Below are 23,101 nucleotides of genomic sequence, written 5' to 3'. Positions count from 1 at the left end.
TTTGTTATGTGATTGTTTAATTTCGCACCTTGCTAAACTCATGTCTAACTTTGTTAGTTTGGTAAGCTTCCATCAAGCCAAAACCAGTTTAGGCTTACATCAAAATTAGTCCAAGTTTGGTTGAAGCTTGCTTAAGTTTGAGCTTGAGTTAAAGCTTGATTCGAGCTTGAACTAAAGTTACAGGATTTTGATAATAATTAAAGGTGGGTGGTGTAGACGTGATCGGGTTCAATAGTGGTGAGAGGTGAGAAAGAGAGGAGGTTGCAGGGAATGAGCAATGAAGGTCGTAGAAAAGCATGAGATTGTGGAAAGCAAGTTAGGCAGCAAAGAGAAGAGTCCCTAAGAGAAGTTATAGAATACGGATGTATGCTAATAAATTTTAATATGCACATGAGGGCAAAATTTCAAAGCATAAAAATGTAACTCTAAGCACAACAAAATTGACTATTTTATGGTTTTCAATGTTTGATCAAACCATTGAAAATAAGATTGTTAAAAAGAAAAATTTAGATAAAATTAGCATCTTTTCTTTTTTTTTAAAAAAAAAAAGTGATTGTAATTTAGAGCCCAAAAATAAACTATGTAATACTGTGCTTAATGAGAAGCACCAATACCAAGAAAATCCTTGGCCATGTCAAATAATATACATTTGTAAATTTTAGAGGATTTGATTTCAACTGATTTTCATGGCTAATGGGATAGCGTATACAATAATTACAATCTTGATATAAGGAGAGATATATACTCGCACATTATTTTGATTATAACTATATAGAATAAGAAAAAGTAGAGTGCGCATTCTTCTAAACTCATTATCATACTTGTGAGCTTTCTGTATAATTTTTGCAACATAATTCTTGATGATGGAAGCATCATACCAAAAAATAAACTCCCTTACTGATACGAATAGTAACAAAGCAAACATTCCTCGGATTTCCACTAAACAGTTATGTAATGGCAAAAAATTTCTATAAGCAATAAGCCTAAAATAATTAAAATTTATCAATTTATCACAAAAGGTGCCTGCTTATGAGTCATGCATTACAACTTTATTTGGAGACCTAGGTTGAGATCCATTGGAGAGTTTGGAGGATTTGGAGGAGCTAGGGTTATCTCCGTTGTATAGCTCTCATTATCTAGATCTCTTCCAACAGAAAAAAAAGACAGAAGCATAGCCACAAAGGATGGAATGTTACATTTATATGGTGGAAAAACCAATGATACAATCTTATCAACCACCTTTGAACAGAATACAACCTTTCAAATTACTTTTCCCTCATAATTTTTTATGAACTGTACATAACATAGTTGAGATGCTGACTTTCTTGTTATTCCCTAGTCAGTATCCATAGCTGTAACCATTCAAGCATTGTCTATGAAGAAAGGAATCAATAAAGGTGATCGACCACAGGTATTCCTCCTTCAAAACCCATCCATTCGTCCCATTCGTCCCATTCATCATTAAGTGCTCGTTCAGTGGAGTGACTTTCTTCTTCAAATTGGGCCATTATACTCTGTCAACAATAAATAAGAAGTGAGTGCAAGAAAAATTTATAAAATTGGTAACTATCAAGTAGATCATTAATTGTAAACATAAACTCGGATTATTATTTTTTAACATATATCATTACATAAGCGGTCATGTAGTTGTTGAGATTAATAAAAAAAAGGAATTGGTGGCCACGTAAACTTTATATATGTATATGTTTCTTAGTCAACAAGTTTATCACTTTCTTAAAAAACTTATTCGACGGCCTCTTTCTCATGACACAGAAATCTTCTCTTATTGGGACTAGATAAAACTACAAGTAAACTTGTAAGAGCGTTCTCCAAGTTTCTTTCCATTTAATCCACTCATCTAACATAGTAATGATTGGAATTTGGATGCTAAATATTTGATGAACTTGTATCATTTATTCAAAGAACCCATTATTCTTCCATTGTCCTCTTAACTAGTTATATAGATGTTTTTCTCCCTTAAAAGCCAGGATCTTCTCAAGTTTGGAATTGAAGTAGAATGGTCCACTTTCCAATCACCTGCTATTCCAATACATGCATAGTGGTCCTTGCTGAATCACCAGCCATTGCGTGATACACGTAAGGCAAGTGTTTTAGAAACAGATCTCTCTAATAGAACCCTGAATTAGTGAAGAACGGAATGTTTTCTATGTGAAAAGTTTGTTCAATGCATAGGCAAAACTAAAAAAACTAGAGATTTGAGAAATGCTTGCCTTCTGTGATATGTTTCTGAGCCATGCTATTTTAGTCAAAAGTTAAAATTTTTCTCACTTTCAGGTAATCACCTTTTGTTCTCTTATCCTTTGTTTTGAAAGAGAAAAAGCTTCTGCGTGGTGGAGTGGAGCTGGAGGATCATTTCATCTCACACTTTCTAAATTCTCAACAGCTCACTAAAAGGTATTCATGTAGCAGAGATCATTAAGCAACAGTCATATAAGAAAAAGAGCTTTGCAAAATGCTTCTCAAAAATATTGACATTAGTACAAGATTTTGTCATTACAGACCTTTTATCCAGGGGGAAAAGTAAAACATATCGTTATGCAATATACATGATAGTCATTCAAGGCACAATATTTCTATATTTCAATCCTGGTTGCAATATATAAAAGATCATTAGATTTATATAATGCTCCATGTATCTAAGTAAGTTATTAGTGCACCATTGGATATACAATGATAGACATGATTTTCAAAACCCATCATATATCATCGGTAGATCTAAAAAAATATTTAAAAAAATATACTCAATTACTACTTTATAAGAAACTTAAAAGAGTGTTGCTTTCAAGCACCATTCCACTCTTTGCTCTGGGGGATTGATGCGATATATAGAGATTATGGGGTTCATAGGCAGACCTAATATTGACCAACCGATCACCATCGGTGAGCGCTGCGAGCAAGAGTGATGCTCGAAAATTTTTTCGAGACTTAAACCATGCTGGATTTTACAATATCCAAGTCTTTAAGTCTCATGTATTTTGTAACCCACTAGCATTGTCCAGGTAAGCACAAGTTTATAAGTCTATATAACCTAAAACCATTTATTTTCTCGGTTTAGAAAGAAACGACTCAAAAATATCATTTATGACGTCAGCTGCGCATGCAAGTTACAAACACCTAACGTCCAATCATTGTCCGTGAAATGCATCATGAATGGGTTAGATGGATCCATTTGTTTATTACCTCGTATGCAGATTTGATCTCCCTAAAAGCTTCCTCCTCTTGGACCCCCTTCTCCCCCCTCATCACATCCGGGTGGTACTGCAAATATTACCATTTATAACCCAAATAATATTATTTTTTTTAAAAAAAATTATTTAGGCCCATGCCATAAGTAGGCGAGAAATTTTCGATATATTAAACTCGCAGTAAAGCCTTAATAAAACGTACTAAAAAAATCGAACAAATTTGTACCGTTTGATCCATTCAGGCAGCTCTTAAGTCCTACGATCGCATCAGTCTAAAAGTTATCCGCGGGTAATTATACCTTCAAGGCCAGGTGTTTGTAGGCGCGCTTGACGTCGGACTTGGACGCGGACGGCGCCAGCCCCAGGGCGGCGAACCGGCCGGAGAACGGCAGAGATCTCGCTGGAAATCTCACCCATCGCCGACTCTCCGGCGACCTCGAGAAGAGACCGCCGCCGGCCGATCCGTTCCCAAGTCCCCTCGACGGTGTGGCGGCCTTCTTCATCGCGTCCTCTCCGTTAATTGTCTTTTGTTCTCGCCTAACGGAGATTATTTAGTATTTAAATGGTTAGGACTTAGGGAAAAGCCTTAAAAATTTGCTCAAATACACGAAATGCCACTGTGATGGCCATGATAGTTTTCATTTGGGGCCGTTGGATTAGTTATTGGCGGCTGGATTGAAGTGGATGGCGACTTTGGGACCGTTTGGTTATAAGGGGTTTTCGGCTCTTTTATTTTTTTTAAGTTTCTTTTATTGCAGGGAACATTGGGTTTGTCTTTCACGGATAATGACGGATTGACCCCTCATCTAACGCTTGGCCCGGCTCTGGCCAGTCCACCTACCGCAAAGTGATGGTGACGTGGAAATCTATCAAGTTAGGTATTTTGAGCCAGAATCTCGATGCTAAATTTGAGGGCGGATAGCCTACGATTTTTGCGATTCCAACAATTGTTTGGTGAGAGTTCCACTTTGAGCTTATTGGGGAATTTCTTTCTTAAGTCCGGTAAGATGGCTGAAGATGGATAGTGCAAGCCAAGGAGGTTATGAATCATGGAGCTTTGTCACACCTTATCATAATTCAAGATTTTATTTGAAAAAGCTAGCCAAAAAATATTATTTAGTACTCATCCCATGTAGCTCATTTTATACTCATCCTATTTAAGCTCTTGCATCTTCGCTAGGCTAAGAATCCAAATCTATTCGCATTCAAACATAATTATCATAAATCTAATCATATAACACTACAATCAATTTGTGGTCAACCCATATGGGCTCATATTGCAATATTCTCTAATTTAGGTATGTTATGAGCTGGCTAAATACTTCACTCAAAAAAGTTGGCTAGAAAGTGTTATTTAGGTTCCTTAGCCTCTATAAGTATCTAAGATTTATCTAATGCATAGTCGATGTCTGACTAAATATACGCCTATGCAGATCCTCAAGCACCCTCTTTTGCCGCCGCCCGGTACATCGCCATCATGGAGGATTCCCTCAAGGTGACTGGTGCATGCTTACATCAGGCAAAGCAAGTGGGCGAGGGAGATCAAGGTAACGAAGGCAGCAATGAGGGAGCTTGGCGGCGGCAGCAGAGGCTAAGAGCAAGGCCGAGCCGCTAGGGTCAGGTGGAGGTCCAACAAAATCAAATCTTTAGTACTTATTGATCTCTCGACATCCGTAGCCAAAACATTCTTAACATTATCATAAGCAATTGCAAGAATGGAAAGATCAATACCATGAAGTGCATCTTCTACGATCAAACCTTATTAAAATAACCATATCTGTTATTTGCATGGATTAACCTCTCAGCCCCTCTGCACTAGTTGTCAAGCAAAGGAAAACCTGGTAGGAGGCAGAAGAAAGGTGCCACTTTTTGCCTAGTAAGGTGAATCTCTATACAATATAATGATAAAAGAAATTTATAGGGGTAATTAATTCTCCACTCTCCGGATGACTCGGCTATAACAAACCGTCTCTGTTGACCGAAAATGAAACTTTCTGTCCAATAGCTCTCGAAAGTATAATTTCCGGTTCCTGAGAGGAATAATGTCTCAAGATAATGTGCCGAATATGCCCCGATCCATGCCAACGCTAGTATTTTGAAGGCGGAAAATTGAGACGTTTGGAGTTTCCGTAATCCCCAAATTTATATGGAAGATTTGAGGAAAAAAAAAAAGGAGCTCCTAGAAAGATAGAGCTCATACGGGAAGAAACTATATATACAAACTTGCGCATGCAAACCCAACAAATTATCTGGAACTTGTGGGCTCTATCTTTCCCCTCTTTGCTCCGGCGTAAGTCCTCCCTTGCCACAATTGGGGCAGCTCTTCATGCCAAATCCTTGGCACTCAAAACACCTAAAACAAACACTTCTTAGAGGGGTAAACATCATACTATAGACTATATTTTTGCTATAAATTAAACACAATTTTTTAAGATGAAGAAATTAGAAGAAAAATATTTTTAAGAAGGGAAAAAAAAGGAACTTACTTCCATCTTTCAAAAATATTGCCGTTCTTCTTGTTCTTTCCTGTCCCCTATATATAACAGATGCCGCATAAAAAGATTAGAGAAATGATTGTTTCTTCTTATGCTGAACCAGAATAAAAAAAAAGATGAATTTTCAGTCATGCAAACTCGACTGTGAATTGTCTATTAACCTGCTTCTTTTGTTATTTACTTTTTTGTAAGAAAGAAGAAAAAATGTTCTTCTGTTAGAGCGAAAACAGTTGTGACTCTAATTTAAAAGACTAGAAGCAGAAATTAGAAAGAAACAATGCAAGCAAATGAGCCATGACCCTAATAATTTTATTCTTTACTCTCAAAATTAAAAGGAGAGTGTGAGGAAGAAGACCTTGCACCCAGGGCACTCAACTGCACCTTTTCCTCGGCACGTTCGACAACTATTGAAAACCTGTAAAAATTCTCTAGTTAGATTTGCTTGTGAAGGATGGATGGTGGCATTTTTCCTGCATGTATAGGATTCACATTTGTTATGTTAAGCTATGCCAGAAAAATATAAAGAAAGGGCTTTACCTAGGGGTGGCAAAATATGACCCGACCCGCCAACCCGACCCGCGTTCGACCCGCCATAAACAGGTTTGGGTTTGGCCTAAACGGGTTCGGGTCGTAAACAGGTTGACCCATTTAACCTGTTTATTAATTGGGTCGGATATGGGTTTTGGATATCTGACCTGTTTAACCGTTTAACCCGTTTATAATTTTAGATTTTTTTTTTCAATTTTGTTTGCTTGCTGGGAACTTGGCAGGGTGGGACGATTAGCCCGACCACAGTCCACAGAGTCACAGGCGGGGAGACGGAGACGAACTGGCGGCCCTTAGAAAAATCCTTTACCCAATCCCCTCACGGCTCACCCTCACTCCCACCACCCTGCTCCCCCTCCCTCCCTCCCTCCCTCCCTCCTTCCCGTTCTCAAAAATCCAAGAGCATCAAGGAAGAAGAGGTAAGAGTTCCTTTCCTTTTTGTCTTTCGTTTAACTCTTTTTTTTTGTTCCTGTTTGCTGGAGGGCCCGAAGCTCCATCTTCATGGCAAAAGATCTCCACCACCTCCGAGCCCCACCTCCGCCGCAAGCAGTGGAAGATCTTCTCCTCCTTAGTCGGCGATCACCCCCGCCATTCCCTGCCGTCCCATCACCATCCTCGGCCCCGACGACCCCCGCGACGCCCCCGGACGCTGCCGACCTGAAATCGAGCGGCGGCAGGGGCTAGGGTTAGGGTTTCGGGCCCTCCCCTCTCTCCATTCTCCTTCTTTGGCGATGAGAAGGTATGATTTCTTCGTCTTCTTCCATGGGGGGTGGGGGTTTGCGGAAGGATGGGATCGTGGGAGGAAGACAGTAGGGCCGGCTGCGACTGCGAGTGAAATTTTGAATAGGTGGTTCACTGGTTCTCCACCACAGAGGGATTTGATATTTGGGAGGAAGACATTAGGGCGCCATTAGGGCCGGCTGTGAGCCTGTGATGCTATTCCAATTTTTTTTTTTTTTATTAAACGGGTTAAACGGGTCGGGTCGGATTACCCGTTTAATAAACAGGTCAGATTCAGGTTGTAATTTTCTGACCTGTTTATTAAACAGGTCGGGTTCAGGTCTGCAATTTTCTGACCTGATCTGCATCTGACCCGACCCGTTTATGCCTGACCCGACCCGATTGCCACCCCTAGCTTTACCTGATTGCTAATTCCCTCATCTTTAGCAAGAGTGTAAAAAAAGGTTTTACAGAATCTCAAATTGGATAACCCAAAATCTAACTCTTACAGAAAACATCCATGTTTTAGCCTGTCAAAGCCTTTGTTTGACTGATATCCTTTTTTTTTTCTTTACCTTCCTCCTTGTTTCAAGCTCTCTTTTCTCCTCTCATGGCTTGCATGGTACAATGAAAAGAACTTGTTCTATGAATTCTATAAACAATAAATGAAAATTCTGCAGGAATTCATATGTTTTCCATTGGGGTCAGGTCGGAGAACTGAATTATAAGAAGCAAGGAGAACTCAAAAATATTATGGTACCAATGTCATGATGCCATATACGATGAAAATCAGAAATAAAACCTGATACATTCTAATGAAAGATCGGATAAAATTTTTCTTCATGTATTTATCATCGACCGCTCTATTATATTTTTAAAATTTTTATAGTATTAAAGTTTTTTGCATTTGTTTCCTATATATACTCAATGATGCTTTATGGAAATACTTTAGCATCAATCATTCAAACAAGCATGGTGACACAAGTTTGATTGAATATAAAATAAGGTCTATACATACTGCTTTGATGGGCACACTCCTAGATTTTGATGCTGAAACTGTGGTCTTCCTTGCTTTTGCTTGCCATGCATGAAAATATTTCACAGGATAACTAGCCAAGGAAGAGATCATGGCCATCTCCATATCTTCCTGACTAAAATGAGAAATAATGTGAAGGGAGAAAAACTTTGTACAACATACTCCAACCTCTCCGGCTTGTTCTCTGTTCTGTATAAAGGAACAGTCCTGAAGAGATTGATATATATGAAACTATGAGGCTAGACAATAAGAAAGTTGGGAGCCACACGTTTGGCTACTCCTGAGTCGAGACATCATCTCATCCACAAGTAGTTCCGGTATGTTACATGGCGGATCCTTTTTGTTGAACTGCACCAACAGTGGGTGACCCATGGAAATCATCCAAGACCACATCACCTTTTTCTTAGGACACAAGTATTGGAAATCATCTCCAATCTCCTCCTTTCCCATGGAAACAGTCTTTTTTTCTTCTTTGATGAAATGGGAGGGTTTTACCACCCAGATTTATTAGAAAAGATATGTAGGTGAGGGTAATTGGAGACCATAATCCATTATTAGCCCGGTCCAGAAAACCGTGCTTGTAATGATGTATTCTATGATACCAACTTCATTAAGACAAATACATACTATTACTTGCTTCTGTTTTTAACTGTTTGATGCATTAAGTATGAAAACTAAATTGACTTTAATATTAACTTGGCTTATTTGAGATTGTAATCAAACACTTGTTATACTATAATATATGTATTGATCCTTATGCTCAAGGGACATTTAAGCGCTCCTCTGGATGGTAGCAAACCTAACTACTGATTAAGTTGAGAGAGAACAAATATAATCATTTTTAAAAACATTAATAATCTCATCATTTTTTATGTTCTGCTTATCTTTTGATTCTTTTTTTAAAAAATATACAGTCATTTTATTCTTATTATTACTAGTTAGAGTGCATGGTCTAGTTTACATAGGTGAAAATAGAAAGTCAATATCTTAATGGCAAACCATGGGAATCTACATGAGAAAAATCCAATGATAAGCTTACAAATTTTTTTTAAAAATTCTAATCTTCCTTCTTTTAACGTGGCACTTTAACCTTCCATCTTTTTGCTGACCAATGGTCCAACTGATTAGGATACCTTTTCATCGAGAGTCATGTTGACAAAATTCAGAATTTTAAAAAATCATTATTTTCCTATGATTTTTTAAAAATCATTATTTTCTTTCACCATAACAGTAGCCAGCAGCTTGCCATTGGTGAGGTATTTTTTTTTTAGTGCATATAACTAATATTGGCATTCCAAAAGAGGTTTCATATAAATATCCCAAGATTAAACTACTCTCGGTAAACTAATTGCCGATATAAATTCCTGTTTGGCACAGGCATTACATAAATTCCTGTTTAACAACATATGCTTAGAGATAATATTTATGTTATTTGAGGGTTTGCTGCTCAATATGAATTTGTGAGTTTGGTTTGATATCGGCAAATAAGTTGCCGATATTACATTGCAATTTATATATAACCCCCTGTCAAAAATTACAATTGGCGGATCCCGGCGGGTGCTATTCCAATGTCCGGCGCCTCAAGAAAACCCTCATAAAACCCACGCACACCCTCTGCGAGTCGTTCGATCTTTTCTCGATGCGCCTGTTCGACACAGCAATTACATAAACCCCCCTTGCAGGGACTGTCTAACAACATATACTTAGAGATAATATTTATGTTAGTTGAGGGGTTTACTGCTCAATATGAATTTCTGAGTTTGGTTTGATATCGGCAAATGCGGTGCTGATATTACATTGCAATTTATATATAAACCCCTGTCAAAAATTACAATTAGCGGATCCCGGCGGGTGCTTTTGCAATGTCCGGGGCCTCAAGAAAACCCTCATAAAACCCACGCGCACCCTCTGCGAGTCGTTCGATCTTTTCTCGATGCGGCGATGAGCGACGACGGCGGGCGTCCATCTCAGGCGGCGGGATCGCCGGACTCGCAGCACGACTCGAAGCGATTCCTCGACCCCTCCTTGGATTCCTCGAAGCCGTCGAAGCTTTCGAGATCTATAACGGAAGGCGAGGCGGGTGCAGAGGAGGCGAAAGATCGGGTAGAAGAGGGGCGCGAGATCATGAGCCAAAACCCTAGAATCCAGAGGTATTTGGTGGCGGTAGAGTACATTGGGACCCGGTTCTCGGGATCCCAGAAGCAGCCCACCTGCAGGACCGTCGTCGGCGTTCTTGAGGTATGGGCTCGTCGTCTGGATAAGTTCTTTTTCTTGATCTTTAGAGTTTTCTTGTTTGATTCCTTTTGGAATAAATTTTGGATGTGCTCATTCTTGTCTCGAGAAATTGGTTGAAAATAGGGATAACACGTGAAACAAATTTCAAGAAGAAAGCAGCAAACCCTGCATGTATTATTTGATGGAAAAATTATAAAGGAGGCATCTTGTGATAAAAAATTAGTGGAAATATGTGTTAGAATTCAAAAAAAGAGGCGTTTTTTTAGTTTTTTAATCTTTAATGCGGTTTTTCTAGGAAGGAACTTTCTTTAAGAGAGCCGGCATGATCTTCAAGTTTCCTAATGTTATCTAGGCACTTGCAGTTATCTAAGATATGCTATTTCAGAAAGTGGATTAAATTCTTCTTCTTCTTCACTTTCTTCTGCTTCATCATCATCTTTTGTCTTATTATATGAAGTGAATTTGTATAATATTAGGAAATGTTGAATACTTAACGAGCATAACAAACATGAAAAATTGTAACTTTTAAATCATGCTGTCATATTGGTTTATGAATTGACATTTTGGTGTTCAATAAGATACAACTGATACTGGTTTCATGCAAGTTCATGATACATATATAAGTAAATGTGTACGAATCCATTAACATCAGGTCTGTTGTAATTGCAGTCCACGAAATAGAAACTCCCCCCGTCTCTTCATGATAGAGCTGAGCTGTACAATTCCATGAAAGCTCAAGCAGGTTTAGTTCATTTGGCTTCGCTTACAAGGTCTGGACATCCCAGTTAGCTGGCTTAGTTTAGCTCACCTGTAATATTAGCTTGATTGCAAGGTTAAATATTGGTTTTGTTAACTGAACCTTAGAGTAGAGTGGGAATGAGAGTTGGGGCGGACATGAGGTTTAATGAAATGACCGGAGTGCAGCTTGAGATTATTGTCTAGCCATAGTGCCATACATGCATTTTAGAACCCGAGCCTTTGTAAAGACTTGATTTGCAATCAAGAACCTGGTCCATGTGTATACTAGTAAGTTTGTCAATTTGTCTATTTGTAAAGCAATACTTTAAAAAAGAAGGCCTAGAATTACTATCACTAAAAGATTTTTCTTATCAAGACATTGTGCCATGAACTGAGACATATGACCTTCTGAGCTGAGTTATGTTGAACCTAGGAAAATTTAGATTGTCTTGCTTGAATAATGCCCAGCACTAAGTGTTATGACTTGCTTGATTGTTAACATCCATAACACTTTTCATGTATATGCCCTATTTTTATGAATTTAGACATGCATACATGGATGGGTAGAAAAGGTCGCCTTTTATTCTCATTTTTCAAAATCTCTCCTTTAGCTGCTGTTAATGTTTGATGTGCATAAGACTTTTTCGACTCAACCGAAGAGTGGTTCTGATTATTGAATTTCTTGCGATTCATGCAGGAGGCTTTTCATAAATTTGTTGGACAGCCTGTTTCTATCTTCTGCTCTAGTAGAACAGTAAGTGGTGATACCAAGTTGCACAAAAATTTCAATCTAATCCATGTTTAATACCATAATTGTAAAAATTGCTGTTTGCTAATCATATATTTATATCTTGATTATGTTGAGATATCTGCAATTTGAGAAAAATCGCACTTTTTATTGCATTTTTAAGCTTTGTTGTCCAATATTATCATTTTGCAGTTGTTGCTATCAGTTATATTTATTGATCATCTGGACCTTGTTCTTGTAAATTTGTCCAGTACTTCCTCAACTAGGAGAAATCTTTTGTTTTGCACACTTGTTCTAATAATCTGTACAAATTGGTCCATTGCAACCTTTCAAAAAAATTGATTTGTGGATTAGAATTTGGATAGCCATGATTTAGGCAAGTTGGAAATGTTGATATTGTCTTGAAGAAATTATAATTGCCTTTTGAGCCAATATTTTAATATCGATAACCTATCATCTCTTTATATAACAAACCATTAGGACATTGTTGACTCTTATTAGAGGTCAAAACATCTTGAATAGTAAGCATTTTTAAATTCATTTGTGTTATTTCTATCATCATTTTTACTCTCCTTCATTCTCTTTGAGTTGAACTGGAGATTCCTCCTAACGTGGGCAGTCTATAGCCCTTGGTCACTGTACGTCATGTCTCATATCAAGCTCTTTTTGTATTGTAATTTGCCATAGACTATTGTGATAAGAGTCCTTTTAGTTTTGGAAATTGTTAACCTTGTCTAGTTAGTCCACTAAAATCATGTGCAAAATGGAACCTCAAATAAACTTGCATCTGATTTTAATCGAGCTTGCATGCGAGTTCAGAGCTAACCTGTTTTGATGGATCTAAACTTGAATCAGCTATTGAGCACCTTAAAGTTCAAACCTGAGATGCTATTAGCTTTTGTAATCACAAGTTCTATGATTTATGTTCTGATCAAAGATATTGCAGATCAAGTTCTGGACTTATGCAAAACTTGCCTCTGAATATATTAAGGAAAAATGCTGTCAAGATCACTTGAAACCATCATATTGGAAGTTTTGGCTTAAAATGCTTCTAAGCTTGGTTTCATATACCTAGCTACCTGCACGGTTAATTGTAAATTTGGATTTGTTTCTAACTGAGATTGCAAAACCCATGCTCAGTTTCTGCACATGGATTGTTCCAACCTTTTCCCCTCGACTTATGAATGATATAATGGTAACAAGAAATAGCACTCTTTGCTTGTATCAGTGACATGGTTTTGCCTCAGGTCTTTATGAACCCCACCTCTCTGATATTGTTCACTGGTCTCACTCTTGTTTATGATTTTTGCTCTATGTTTATTAATGTGTCACCACCATTTATACATATATAGACATTAAATTGTTTTATCGTGAAATACTGTTCTTGTGCTTTATAATTGTAAAATTCTTCAAAATCACGGCCTGAGCATATGTCAAAGTCAAGTAAGCTAGTATTACTAATTTACTACATTGATCTGTCATGACCTTTTCATTTTCACTTGCCTGTTAGCTCCAAATGTATGAAGTTTTAGTATGGAGGCGGCCATATGGTTCTGCTGGTATTCTACTGACGTGATGATTGTTTGTATTTTTTCACCGTTACCTGCATCACTTTTATCTTGACAAACAGAAAGCGACTGCCATCAATGATTGAGCACTCCGGATGTCATGAGATGGTTGTCACTTTTTTCTACCATTTTTCTCTCGATGAGATTTAATCACTCCCTCTCTACATTGCTGAAATCATTCAACATATCAAAAGTCCCATATTATGTAATTGTATCTTTTACTTTTCCTTGTACCTTGTGGACAACCAATTTTACATTGGGTAGGACATCTATAACATATTTATTGATTCAGGATGCAGGAGTACATGCTTTATCAAATGTATGCCATGTTGACGTGGAGCGCATAAGTAAAAGAAAGCCTGGTGAAGTGGTTTGTAACTAGCACTCTTGAGTATGTAATTGTTAAGTTACCTAATGCAGTTTCTGTGCTTCCAGTAAGAGTGACTTTTTTGTTTTTTAATTAATTTTTATGTTTATTTAATTTCTGCTATCAGTTAAGTACGTGAAGGAAAAGTATATGCAGAATGCTTAGATCCTCTCATTCGCAGTGATGCGGATTGCCTATTTGTCTTTTAATACATGGTAGGTGATAAGTTTGTTAGCAAAAGACTTATCGAAGATCAACAAAATATGTATGCAAGGTGTTCCTGAAAAGGAGAAAGTCATTCTTTTAGGATATATGTTTAAAGAATGATTCAATATGTAGAATAATTTCGAATCCTTGTGGCAACATGCATCTTAAAGAGCAACATTTGAGATATCACTGGGATTATGGATTTGGTGTATGACATGCTAGATAACCAGTCTTTGTTGTCCTGTTATATTTATCTAGTGATTGTTTTACAGTACCCAGTATCTAAGCCATCTTGGTGGGTGGACATAATAAGAGGAACCTATTTCTCTGTTTATCCTAGTCAAGAAAGAAGGTCAGAAAATTTGAGAAGAACTGAGAACCTGAGATGTTACATTATCTTAGCTGGTATTGACTAACTGAGATAATCAAAATATTATTTGGTATAATAAAACCCTGGATCAACTATTTTCTTAAATCATTTAGCTTAATACTTGATACATAAGGTACCGATTTAGGATTGAATAAAGGATAGATAGGAAATCTTGGCCAATATTATTGATATTGTCTTGGCTGATATCACAAGACATATTGGCGTATATTTCTGAGATAATTAGGGCTGTGATTTTATAAGCCATGTTTTGGGTGCCTGATATTGATACAAATCAATATCTCGGCTGGATGAATACTGTTGATTTCAGATGAACCTCATTACTCCTGCTGAGGTCTTTGCCTGTGTGTTCAGTAATAACAATTAGTCCATCGAAGTTAATTCCTTTGGCCCTTTTAAGTCAATATGTTTAATATGTTAAGCCACAAATTATGCTACTCCTATATTTTTATACGTATATGCTTACTCTTCTTATTTTGTGCTTCCAGCCTTCCACTGTGTACTATATCTTAAAATTCACTGCTTGCAACTCCTGCATTAGTCTGTGCTTATTATTCTCTCTTGTTATGCAACTGTGCACAACTCTGTTCTCAATAACTCTAACAAAAGTAATGCTATATGCCTGCATGTTATCATTCTTTACAAATGCAGTTGCCACCTCATGAACCTGGAGTTGTTAGACGTGCTGTGAACCATTTCTTACAGGTGTGTTTCTTTCTCATCCAACTTTGTGATCAATTTCCTTCAGGCCCATATTTTTCTCATCATAAACTGATTTAGGGCCATACTGGATCTCATGGCAATTTACATCTATTATATTCTGGTATATACTTATACAATGAGAGATTGTAACTAATCTGTGGGTCCTATTTGTTTTTTTTTTTTTGATAATTTTGCACTGATGATGTTCAGAACTAGATATAGTTTGTTCTCATATGTATGGGTTCACTGTGAAAACTCAAAGGACATTGTCCCAGAAGATTAATATTTATCCACTTGTTTTTTTGGGTATCTGGCAGAAGAATGAAGGTGATATAATGGTGATTGATGTTCGATGTGTCCCAGCAAATTTTCATGCTAGATTCAAGGCCCTAGAGCGCACGTAGGTGGCAAGGAAGCTTCTTTTTGTGCAAAGTTACAGTTTACATACTTTATTATAATATGCTTGTTTAAATAATTTCGTTTATATCCATGTATAAAGTAGGGAATTTTGAGATGTTTATATTCATAGCTATAAAGTAAGGATTTTTGGATATATCTGGAGTAAGCATCATTATCTAACCCAAAAGAAGGAGAAAAACTAAATACTTTGTGATCAAGACAAGAATATTTAAGATCAGAAGTGTTTGCCACTACACTGGAAATCTAATTATTAGCAACAAGCCCTTTCAACAAGTAAAAGCAATAATAGGGTCACATAAGACATTTTGACAGGCACTAGTAATGATGATTGGGTGTGATATATGAAGCTCATCTGTTGAAAAATTACTTATACTTCTACCTTTTACTCAATGATTTTTTTTTTAAACATGTATTCCTGGAAATCTCATAGTTTTACATTAAAATATTGTTTTTATGTAAAATTTTTCATAGGTACCACTACCGCATACTCTATGGGCCAGAGCCGTTATCAACCTTTGACAAAGAGCGTGCCTGGCACGTTTCAGAGGAGCTAGATATACCTGCTATGAAGGTTCATTATTTGCTTTACTTTTACTCCATAATTTCCTCTTCAATTATGGTTTTGTTTTATCTAACAAATGCTTTCCATGCAGAAAGCATGCAGCATACTTGTTGGTTGTCATGACTTCAGTTCATTTAGGGCTGCTGGCTGCCAGGTTAACTTTTGTTCCAAAGCTCTTGAGGAATGAGATTTCATGTGAATTTGTAAACATCATTTAGTAATTATTATCGAAAACTTGAAATATACTGGGAAGAAAGTAAGAAACTAGTGCCAGGCATTTCTGTGTTATTCATCTTTTAATTTGCTTTCCATGTAAATTGATGCTAACATTTGCAATTTTAAACTGCTTCAACTCTCCCTTTGGCACTTTGCATTGAAATTTCTGAGGAAATAAAAAGTGTCATTTAACCTTAGCGAAAAATAAAAGATGAAAAAAAAGTGAAATAAATCAAGGAAAATAAATTAGAAATCATCTTAAAATAAAATCTTGCTTAAAACATCAGGGTGTATTGTTTTAGTTGTTTGATAAAGGAGTAAAAAATCATTTTTCTAAAGTATGTCTAATATATGATTTTGCTGTTTGCTAAAATCTAAGATATGCCAATAAATGTGTCCATGAGATTTGAGCTCTAGAATGGCCAAACCTACACCAACTAATATACCTTTGTCTAAATCCTTTTGGAGTCTAATGTGATGATGCTTCCAGATCTTCTCAAAACTATCAAATTCTAATTTTATTTAATCTGGAGAAAATTATTCTGAAAAATTTAATCGAGAGAAGTGACTCCTAACATTGAAGAAAATGAACAAGTGGCAAAACATTAGAATGACTCCAAAACTGACCTCAATTTTGGGTTGGCTCTGGTTGAATCAAATGCTTCGGTTTCAATTCAGAGTTCCATACGAAACTTCAGACCATGGTTCTGATATGAAAATTTGAAACTTATTGTTTCATACTGATGTGCTTTTTGGTTGGTAAATAAACTCCGTTTCACATATTGATTAGCTGCATGGATGTTATGGAATTTCTTGTTTTACCCTGATATTCTTAGAGGTTGATAAATAGACTTCTTATGAGTTAGATTATACCCTTTTTAATTGTTGATTATAGTATTTAAGATGGAAAGAAACAGTTATCTATATATGCCCCTTTTTGACATACAAAATGCCTATTTGATAGCATATTTGCTGCCCTTTTTCAAGTTTCGGGTAATCAGAGTTGGTTTCAGCATAGTTTGAAGTTCAGAACATCATAATTTAGGGAAAAAATTGTATATGAAATGTTATTAAATCTTGGTCTTCTATTTGAGCATTACCCTCTAGCAAGAAATCACAATAATAGTCAAAATAGTATCAAGAAACTGGTGAGCTTAGATGTTTTCTTTGACTGAATTGACTGCTTTCAGTGGTTCACAAGTAATAATTAGTAGGGATTACACTGCATATTCTTTTAACTTATGTGTTCCTAAAGTTTCAGTATGACGGAAATTTTGTTCTTAATTTGTTGTGTTACTTTCTTTATGTCTATATATTGGCCACTAATTGAATGTTTGCATGGGAACATAGATTTCAGTAAAACCCTAAGTTTCTTTCCTTGAAATAGTGTTCTTGTAATGATGGATTCTCGAATGGTCTGTTGATTCCTTTCTCTAAATTCTTGCTAAGAATATGATCATATGTTTTTGTGTTATGAACTCAATTAGTTCACTTACTGATGCACAGGCAAACTCTCCTATTAAAACCCTAGATGAACTTAATGTTACTGAAGTTTTTCCATCTCTTTACTTCCCATCAATTTCGGAGAGAACAGAGATGGAATCCTTGAATGGGCATCATTCTAATACATCAGAACTGGAATCATTCACAGAATGTTCTAATGTCTCTCATATGAGTGTCAGGAAGTGCAATGCTGAAACTGGTCAAGAGTTTGGCCAAAGATCAAGGCATCGTTGCTATGTTATAACAGCACGAGCACGCTCTTTTCTCTACCACCAGGTTCACTATCTATACTTTTTTATTCAACATCAATGAATTGATTTGCTTGTCCTTCCCTCTCATAGGAAAATAAACATATACTAGTTGTTCGTATGTTACTTCTGAAGAAAAGTTTTTGTTATTCTGTTTTTCTGATCTACAGCATCCTAATGTTTTTTTAACTCTAAGATGATCATTAAGAAGATAAAATATCTCATTATGTCATAATTATCTTAAACACTGAATGTGTTTTCTAAATATATGAAGGAATTAATATTATTGTCTTCCCTCATCAAAGATACGGCATTAAAAGAGCAACACTAGTTGCAAGGTTTTAAATCCCATGGGTTGGGGCCGTCCTGGTTTTTTTGTGGACAGGATGTGCTGCCATCCCACCCCATCCTGACACATCGGAGAGGAATGCCCTAGGACACGCCGACAGGGATGCTGGGATGGTCCCATCTTGATACTTGGGATGGTACGCTGTCTCGCCATCCTGTGGGACATCCGATAGGGATTTGAAACCATGACTAGTAGTGAAACTTGCAAAACCCGAACAGGAATCCTTAGTAGCTTGAATTTTCTTTTGGGGTGCCTTATTTCTTTGAATATTTCTTTGAATATCTTGCTTATGCCTATACCTATTTTTTGATGCTTCATCCTACTCTTCAATCCAGTAGTCGATTAAAACAGATGTTTTATACTACATATGACCTTATACATATGTTTTGTGTGTGTATTTGCCTGCTATGTTACAGTAATATATGTAGTGAATCATATTATTTAAAAGAACATTATAAGCGGTTGACTTTTGATTTTCGATAATTTAGTTTAACAGTAGGCTTATTTAAAATTATAAGCATGCTGCTTTCCTGTTTGGTAATAAAAATCTTATGCAAAATATCCAAAAGAATAGTCTGAGATTCACACCTTTTCCCCACATAACTGAGCATTCCAAGTCTGCTAACTTTACTAATTAGAAACATAGTTTTGATATTATGTAACAGATATGGGAGGTGAAAAATGAGGGGAAAGGGAATGCTTGAAATTGTTGATGCCTTTGACATTTACATTTGACATTGTATTGAAGCCAATGTAGTCTGCTCTTATGGCAGAATATTTCTAAGCAACTCCTCTTTTTCTTGTTAAATCATGCAATAAGTGACAGGGGTATTTTATTTTTTCCCCCTTTTGAAAAAATGAAGTGCGTAACATAAAATTTTGTGACATTTAAAATTTTGAACTTTAAATCTTTTTTTTAAGAAAATCCCTTCAGTTTTCACTATTCTTAAAACTAGAACATTAGCTTCACTTGGAAGTTGACTTGAAAGGTGCTGTTTAATCCTAGAAGGTGCATCTTTTTTGTGTGTGGGTACCTAATCAACTTCCTGTGGAATCTATTGTACAATAAAGTGAGTTGCATAATGATGGCATCTTATTCAAGATTTGGGTTAATACTGGAAGATGTGCCACATTCCAGATGTTCAACTTCTCCTCCTCCTATTCTGCTTCATTCCTGGAAATCTTTCTGCTGAGGAAGATGTTACCTAGCTAATGCTCTTAGAGAATGATGATCATCCCAATTGAGAGAGAGAGGTCATAAAATTTGGTTGAGAGTAGATGGAGGATGCTGCTGCTATTGCTGTTTTGTTTTGTTCTGCTGGAAGGATGAAGGTCAGAATGATGGTGATGTGAAAAATAGCCATTGTCTTGCCTGTGTTAAATCTGCAGCCTTAGCCCACACAAAAGGATTCCAATTGTCCAAGTCATGGTAAAAACATCCTCAAGACTAGTATCAACATAAGCAATACTTAAATAATCAGCAAATGTTATGTACAGTGCCTGATCCGAAGGCTTCACAATATGGATTTTTAAGTACTAAGATCACCATGATAACTCGTTGCCTCTTGACATGCAACTCAAGCTCCTGGTTGCTGCCGATTATTCATTGAATACATGATAAATATTGCCCTCAATCTGCATTGTGGATCCTCATTGTGCTTAGCTACATTCAGGGCTTATTTTCAGTGAGGTCCTCTTTATACACCGGAGTCTATTCTTTTATTCTATCAAATGTTGTCGTTAACTTGTATAGTTCACACTTTTTGGTTCTACTCATCAATTATACAGTAATAGTTTTTTTCACAATAAGAGTTATCCATATAGTGACGACATTTAATTATGAAAGTTGGCTAGGTAGCTGACCCTGTTAGTCCGTTCTTTCAAGAATAGGAGTTTCGCCTTGCCCCTTGAGCTCTCTCCTTTATCAGTTGTTGATGGAAGCTCCCCCCCTCTTCGGGGCCTGGAGCCTTGCCCACCCGAATGTGAAGGACATTTTTCTTTAGGACTAGGAGGATCTTCTTTCATTTTTCTGCAAAGTAAAGAATCTTAGAGTCTATTGATATCGGAGAACTCGGGTATATATACTGTTTACCCGCAGATAATTTTCACTTATAAAAAGAAGTTGGACAACAAAATGAGATTTGCCCAAGTTGTAGACAATATGCTATGTCAATAGTGCTGCATACTTATTTTTAACTTAAAGATGATTTAATATCAATTTAGAAAGTTGCCTATTTGACCTTTAGAATGGTAGCCTGAGGTTTTGAAGTCTGCACTGAAAGTTCTTAATTTCTGCAGGTCAGACTAATGGTTGGTGCCCTAAAATCTGTTGGGACTGGAGACTTAACATTTAGTGATGGTCTGTTTTCACTCTTATGCTTTCTCTTATTTATTGCTATTAATATTATCTTAAAATGATTATATCAAATTTAAATGTTGTTATTAATATGATGCAGTCGAAAGAATTCTGAATGCAAAGACGATCACTGCTGCAAGTCCTATGGCTCCTGCTTGTGGTCTCTACCTTGGCAATGTGAAATATGATTTTCATGAATTTTCTTAGATGAAATTATTCTATCGGACACTGTAATTGGAGTTGCTGCAAAGTTCAATATGCCTTACTGTACAAGTCTAAGGTAATTTCCAACTCAGTTATTATCTCATTATGGAAAATGAGCTGCAAAATTCTTGGCCATACTTTCATAGAAAAGGAAGTTTTTGCAAGTATGGAGCTCTTTTTTGGAAAATTATTATTTGGTCATGAGATTTTGTGATGCTAACCATTTATTTAATACTCTATCTTCTTCAGTAGCTATCTGTGGAGTAAACTGACAATGGCTTTTTTGTCATGTTTGTTTCTATGTTGACCTCAATAACTAGCACACTAGAACAATGTGCGAGTTCGATTATGTAGGTGCTCTTCCATTAAATTTTATTGCTTTCTAGCGGGAATTGGGGTCATTGTTCATGTCAACAGTAGGCGTTACATGATTATATTGATGTTAAAAGAACTAACTGGAAAAAAATAGGACAGCTGCGGGAGTTGTTTATTTTTAATGATAATGCCTTTTGCTGTATGATGATTCATCCAACCAATAAGCTGAATTATGAAGAAAGCATGTGTACTGTTAATAAAAACACTCGACTAAAGTTTTCAGACTAGATTGAGGAGCTTGTTTGATGTTATCAATTGAGCAACAAAACATTACCTGTAACAATCAACTTCTAGCTTTAGTTTTATATAACAATTAGTTTTTTCTATTGACATCCCATTAGCATATGTGGGATCTATTCTGAATGTATCTGCCGAATATTTTCTTAGATCTAGCCCTCCACAATCCACACCTTGAACTCAAAGGCAAGCCCTATTTCACTGTATCTGGGAGTTATTGTGCACTGTCCAAGAATCGCAATGTCTTCTTCAGTTATGATCTGTTTTTGACAACTCTTTCTTTTCTTCTCTCTTTATTTTTTGGTTAGAGATAATCATCTGTGGGTTGTTGCTTCTGATTCTTTTCATTTCATTGTGGCCCAGTCTATGTTCTGCATATGTTCATGCTAGAATTCCTCTCATATGCTAAGGAACATAGACCCATTTCAGTGTGCTACTTTTGATCCATGCACCATCATTGAACATTCATTGGCTTTTTATTTGCACAATCAGTTTCCTGGTCTCTTTCCTTGTTAGTTACAATGAGAAACTATGGAGAATTACTATGATGTATGTTGTGGCTGTAGGCTTCGGCTGAAAGTTTCTTTCCTATTTAGTCTCCAAAATTTCGTCCCATTTACCGTATTCCATTTTGCTTGGTGATCGGGTATTCTATGTGTTGTTCACCTGTAACACTGCAGTAATTTAATACCCACGACTCGACTTGAAGAGTCCAGCTTCAATTAAAGACATTTATTTCATGAGGAATTTCTTTACGGGCGAGTGGATCTGTCCAGTCATCTAGCCTTGTCTTAAAGGCTAGTCGAACCCACGTCCTAAATACCTTTTTGCCTTCGATGCTCTTGATAATGAAGGATTCCACTCTGCATGGCATCTTAAATTTTTGTAAATAATCTTACTCTATATCAAGTCCTGTAACTGAAATAATGCTTGTTGGCAGAAACTCTCTCCCCTTCGTTTTATAACCCATGTCCAATTTTATGCATACATCTTTTTTGGTTCAACAGCATGGACTTTTAGTTATTTTTTTCCCGTTCTATAAATTTATTCAGAACTCAATTTTATGAAACCATGTGTCTTTGCTACAGGTGGATATGCACTACAGAATCGGGGCTTTTCTTCTGGAATGATGGTGATTCCCTTCGCCTCAAGTTATTTAAAGCAGGTACTTAGTTTTCCTCCATTATTCTGGATGCTTCTTGGTGGGTCATCAAATGGCAACCAATGCATGCCACGGCGCTGCTTAAGCTTGCAATCAACTGCTCAAAGTGGTGTAGAATCCATGTACACTGAATCGCAAAAGATCATTTGCTAGGCTTTCGTAATGAGAGTCAGCATGAAGCCGAATCCATGTGTGCTTGTGGAATTCTTGGAGTACATCTCAAGTAGCATCTCAAGTAGCACTGCGCCTAACTAGAAGATGCTCTCTGTTCCCTACATAATTTATGCTCTTTTTATTACCATGAGTATATTCTCTTCAATAGAAATTTGAAGGTATGCATACCTCAAAGAAAATAAACAATTTCATATTAACTATAAAAATAGAACAAGAAGTTATAAGTCCTACTCCTTATGCATGACTGCAGGATAGAACTATTGTCAGGTTGTTTTGCCCATGCTTTTAAGTCTCGGCTACTATTTTGGATTCTTATCCATCTAAGTAGGAATTTGTTCA

The 23,101-nt window shown here is 36.6% G+C and overlaps 3 protein-coding genes across 6 annotated transcripts; 1 reads left to right on the top strand and 2 right to left on the bottom strand.

Moving 5' to 3' along the window:
- Positions 1-1,006: 1,006 nt before the first annotated feature.
- LOC103704821 (Chaperone DnaJ-domain superfamily protein) lies at positions 1,007-5,220 on the bottom strand. 3 transcript variants are annotated; one of them, XM_008788274.6, is made up of 3 exons: positions 3,506-5,220; positions 3,202-3,279; positions 1,007-1,514 (listed from the first exon to the last, which is right to left on the bottom strand). In XM_008788274.6, exons 1-3 carry the CDS (start codon positions 3,707-3,709, stop codon positions 1,389-1,391), a joined length of 408 nt encoding a protein of 135 aa, XP_008786496.4. In that variant the 5' UTR covers positions 3,710-5,220; the 3' UTR covers positions 1,007-1,388. The 3 variants fall into 3 exon arrangements, 2 of the variants coding, with proteins under 2 accessions (XP_008786496.4, XP_008786497.4); XR_016400353.1 differs by having other exon boundaries at positions 1,452-1,514; positions 3,433-3,649; XM_008788275.6 differs by lacking the exon at positions 3,202-3,279.
- Positions 5,221-5,315: 95 nt separating this feature from the next.
- On the bottom strand, positions 5,316-8,221 carry LOC103704819 (SSUH2-like protein). Its single transcript, XM_008788273.6, has 4 exons — positions 7,986-8,221; positions 6,057-6,116; positions 5,693-5,739; positions 5,316-5,559 (listed from the first exon to the last, which is right to left on the bottom strand). The coding sequence occupies exons 1-4, from the start codon at positions 8,106-8,108 to the stop codon at positions 5,472-5,474; spliced, it is 318 nt and encodes a 105-aa protein (XP_008786495.2). The 5' UTR covers positions 8,109-8,221; the 3' UTR covers positions 5,316-5,471.
- A 1,623-nt stretch (positions 8,222-9,844) lies between these two features.
- Positions 9,845-23,101, top strand: LOC103704818 (Pseudouridine synthase family protein). Of its 2 annotated transcripts, XM_008788269.6 has the most exons (11): positions 9,845-10,241; positions 11,674-11,730; positions 13,585-13,662; positions 14,906-14,959; positions 15,274-15,356; positions 15,848-15,947; positions 16,030-16,092; positions 17,661-17,933; positions 20,553-20,613; positions 20,711-20,890; positions 22,515-23,101. In XM_008788269.6, the coding sequence occupies exons 1-10, from the start codon at positions 9,945-9,947 to the stop codon at positions 20,815-20,817; spliced, it is 1,173 nt and encodes a 390-aa protein (XP_008786491.3). In that variant the 5' UTR covers positions 9,845-9,944; the 3' UTR covers positions 20,818-20,890; positions 22,515-23,101. The 2 variants fall into 2 exon arrangements, with proteins under 2 accessions (XP_008786491.3, XP_088576484.2); XM_088720358.2 differs by lacking the exon at positions 17,661-17,933 and having other exon boundaries at positions 9,846-10,241.

This window comes from Phoenix dactylifera, chromosome 4 (genome assembly GCF_051530095.1).
Source record: "Phoenix dactylifera cultivar Ajwa chromosome 4, Ajwa_hap1_PhDact_Kaust_v1.1, whole genome shotgun sequence".
Lineage (NCBI taxonomy): Eukaryota > Viridiplantae > Streptophyta > Magnoliopsida > Arecales > Arecaceae > Phoenix > Phoenix dactylifera.
This window is presented reverse-complemented; position numbering and strand designations above follow the sequence as displayed.

Coding starts and splice junctions, on each gene's coding strand:
- LOC103704819 (XM_008788273.6), bottom strand. CDS start 8,108: ATGGAGATGGCCATGATCTCTTCCTTGGCTAGTTATCCTGTGAAATAT. Junction 6,117..7,985: donor GGAGTGTGCCCATCAAAGCA/GTATGTATAGAC, acceptor GAATTTTTACAG/GTTTTCAATAGTTGTCGAAC. Junction 5,740..6,056: donor TTGAGTGCCCTGGGTGCAAG/GTCTTCTTCCTC, acceptor TGTTATATATAG/GGGACAGGAAAGAACAAGAA.
- LOC103704818 (XM_008788269.6), top strand. CDS start 9,945: ATGAGCGACGACGGCGGGCGTCCATCTCAGGCGGCGGGATCGCCGGAC. Junction 10,242..11,673: donor CCGTCGTCGGCGTTCTTGAG/GTATGGGCTCGT, acceptor CGATTCATGCAG/GAGGCTTTTCATAAATTTGT. Junction 15,948..16,029: donor TAGATATACCTGCTATGAAG/GTTCATTATTTG, acceptor CTTTCCATGCAG/AAAGCATGCAGCATACTTGT.
- LOC103704821 (XM_008788274.6), bottom strand. CDS start 3,709: ATGAAGAAGGCCGCCACACCGTCGAGGGGACTTGGGAACGGATCGGCC. Junction 3,280..3,505: donor ACAAACACCTGGCCTTGAAG/GTATAATTACCC, acceptor TAATATTTGCAG/TACCACCCGGATGTGATGAG. Junction 1,515..3,201: donor AGATCAAATCTGCATACGAG/GTAATAAACAAA, acceptor TATTGTTGACAG/AGTATAATGGCCCAATTTGA.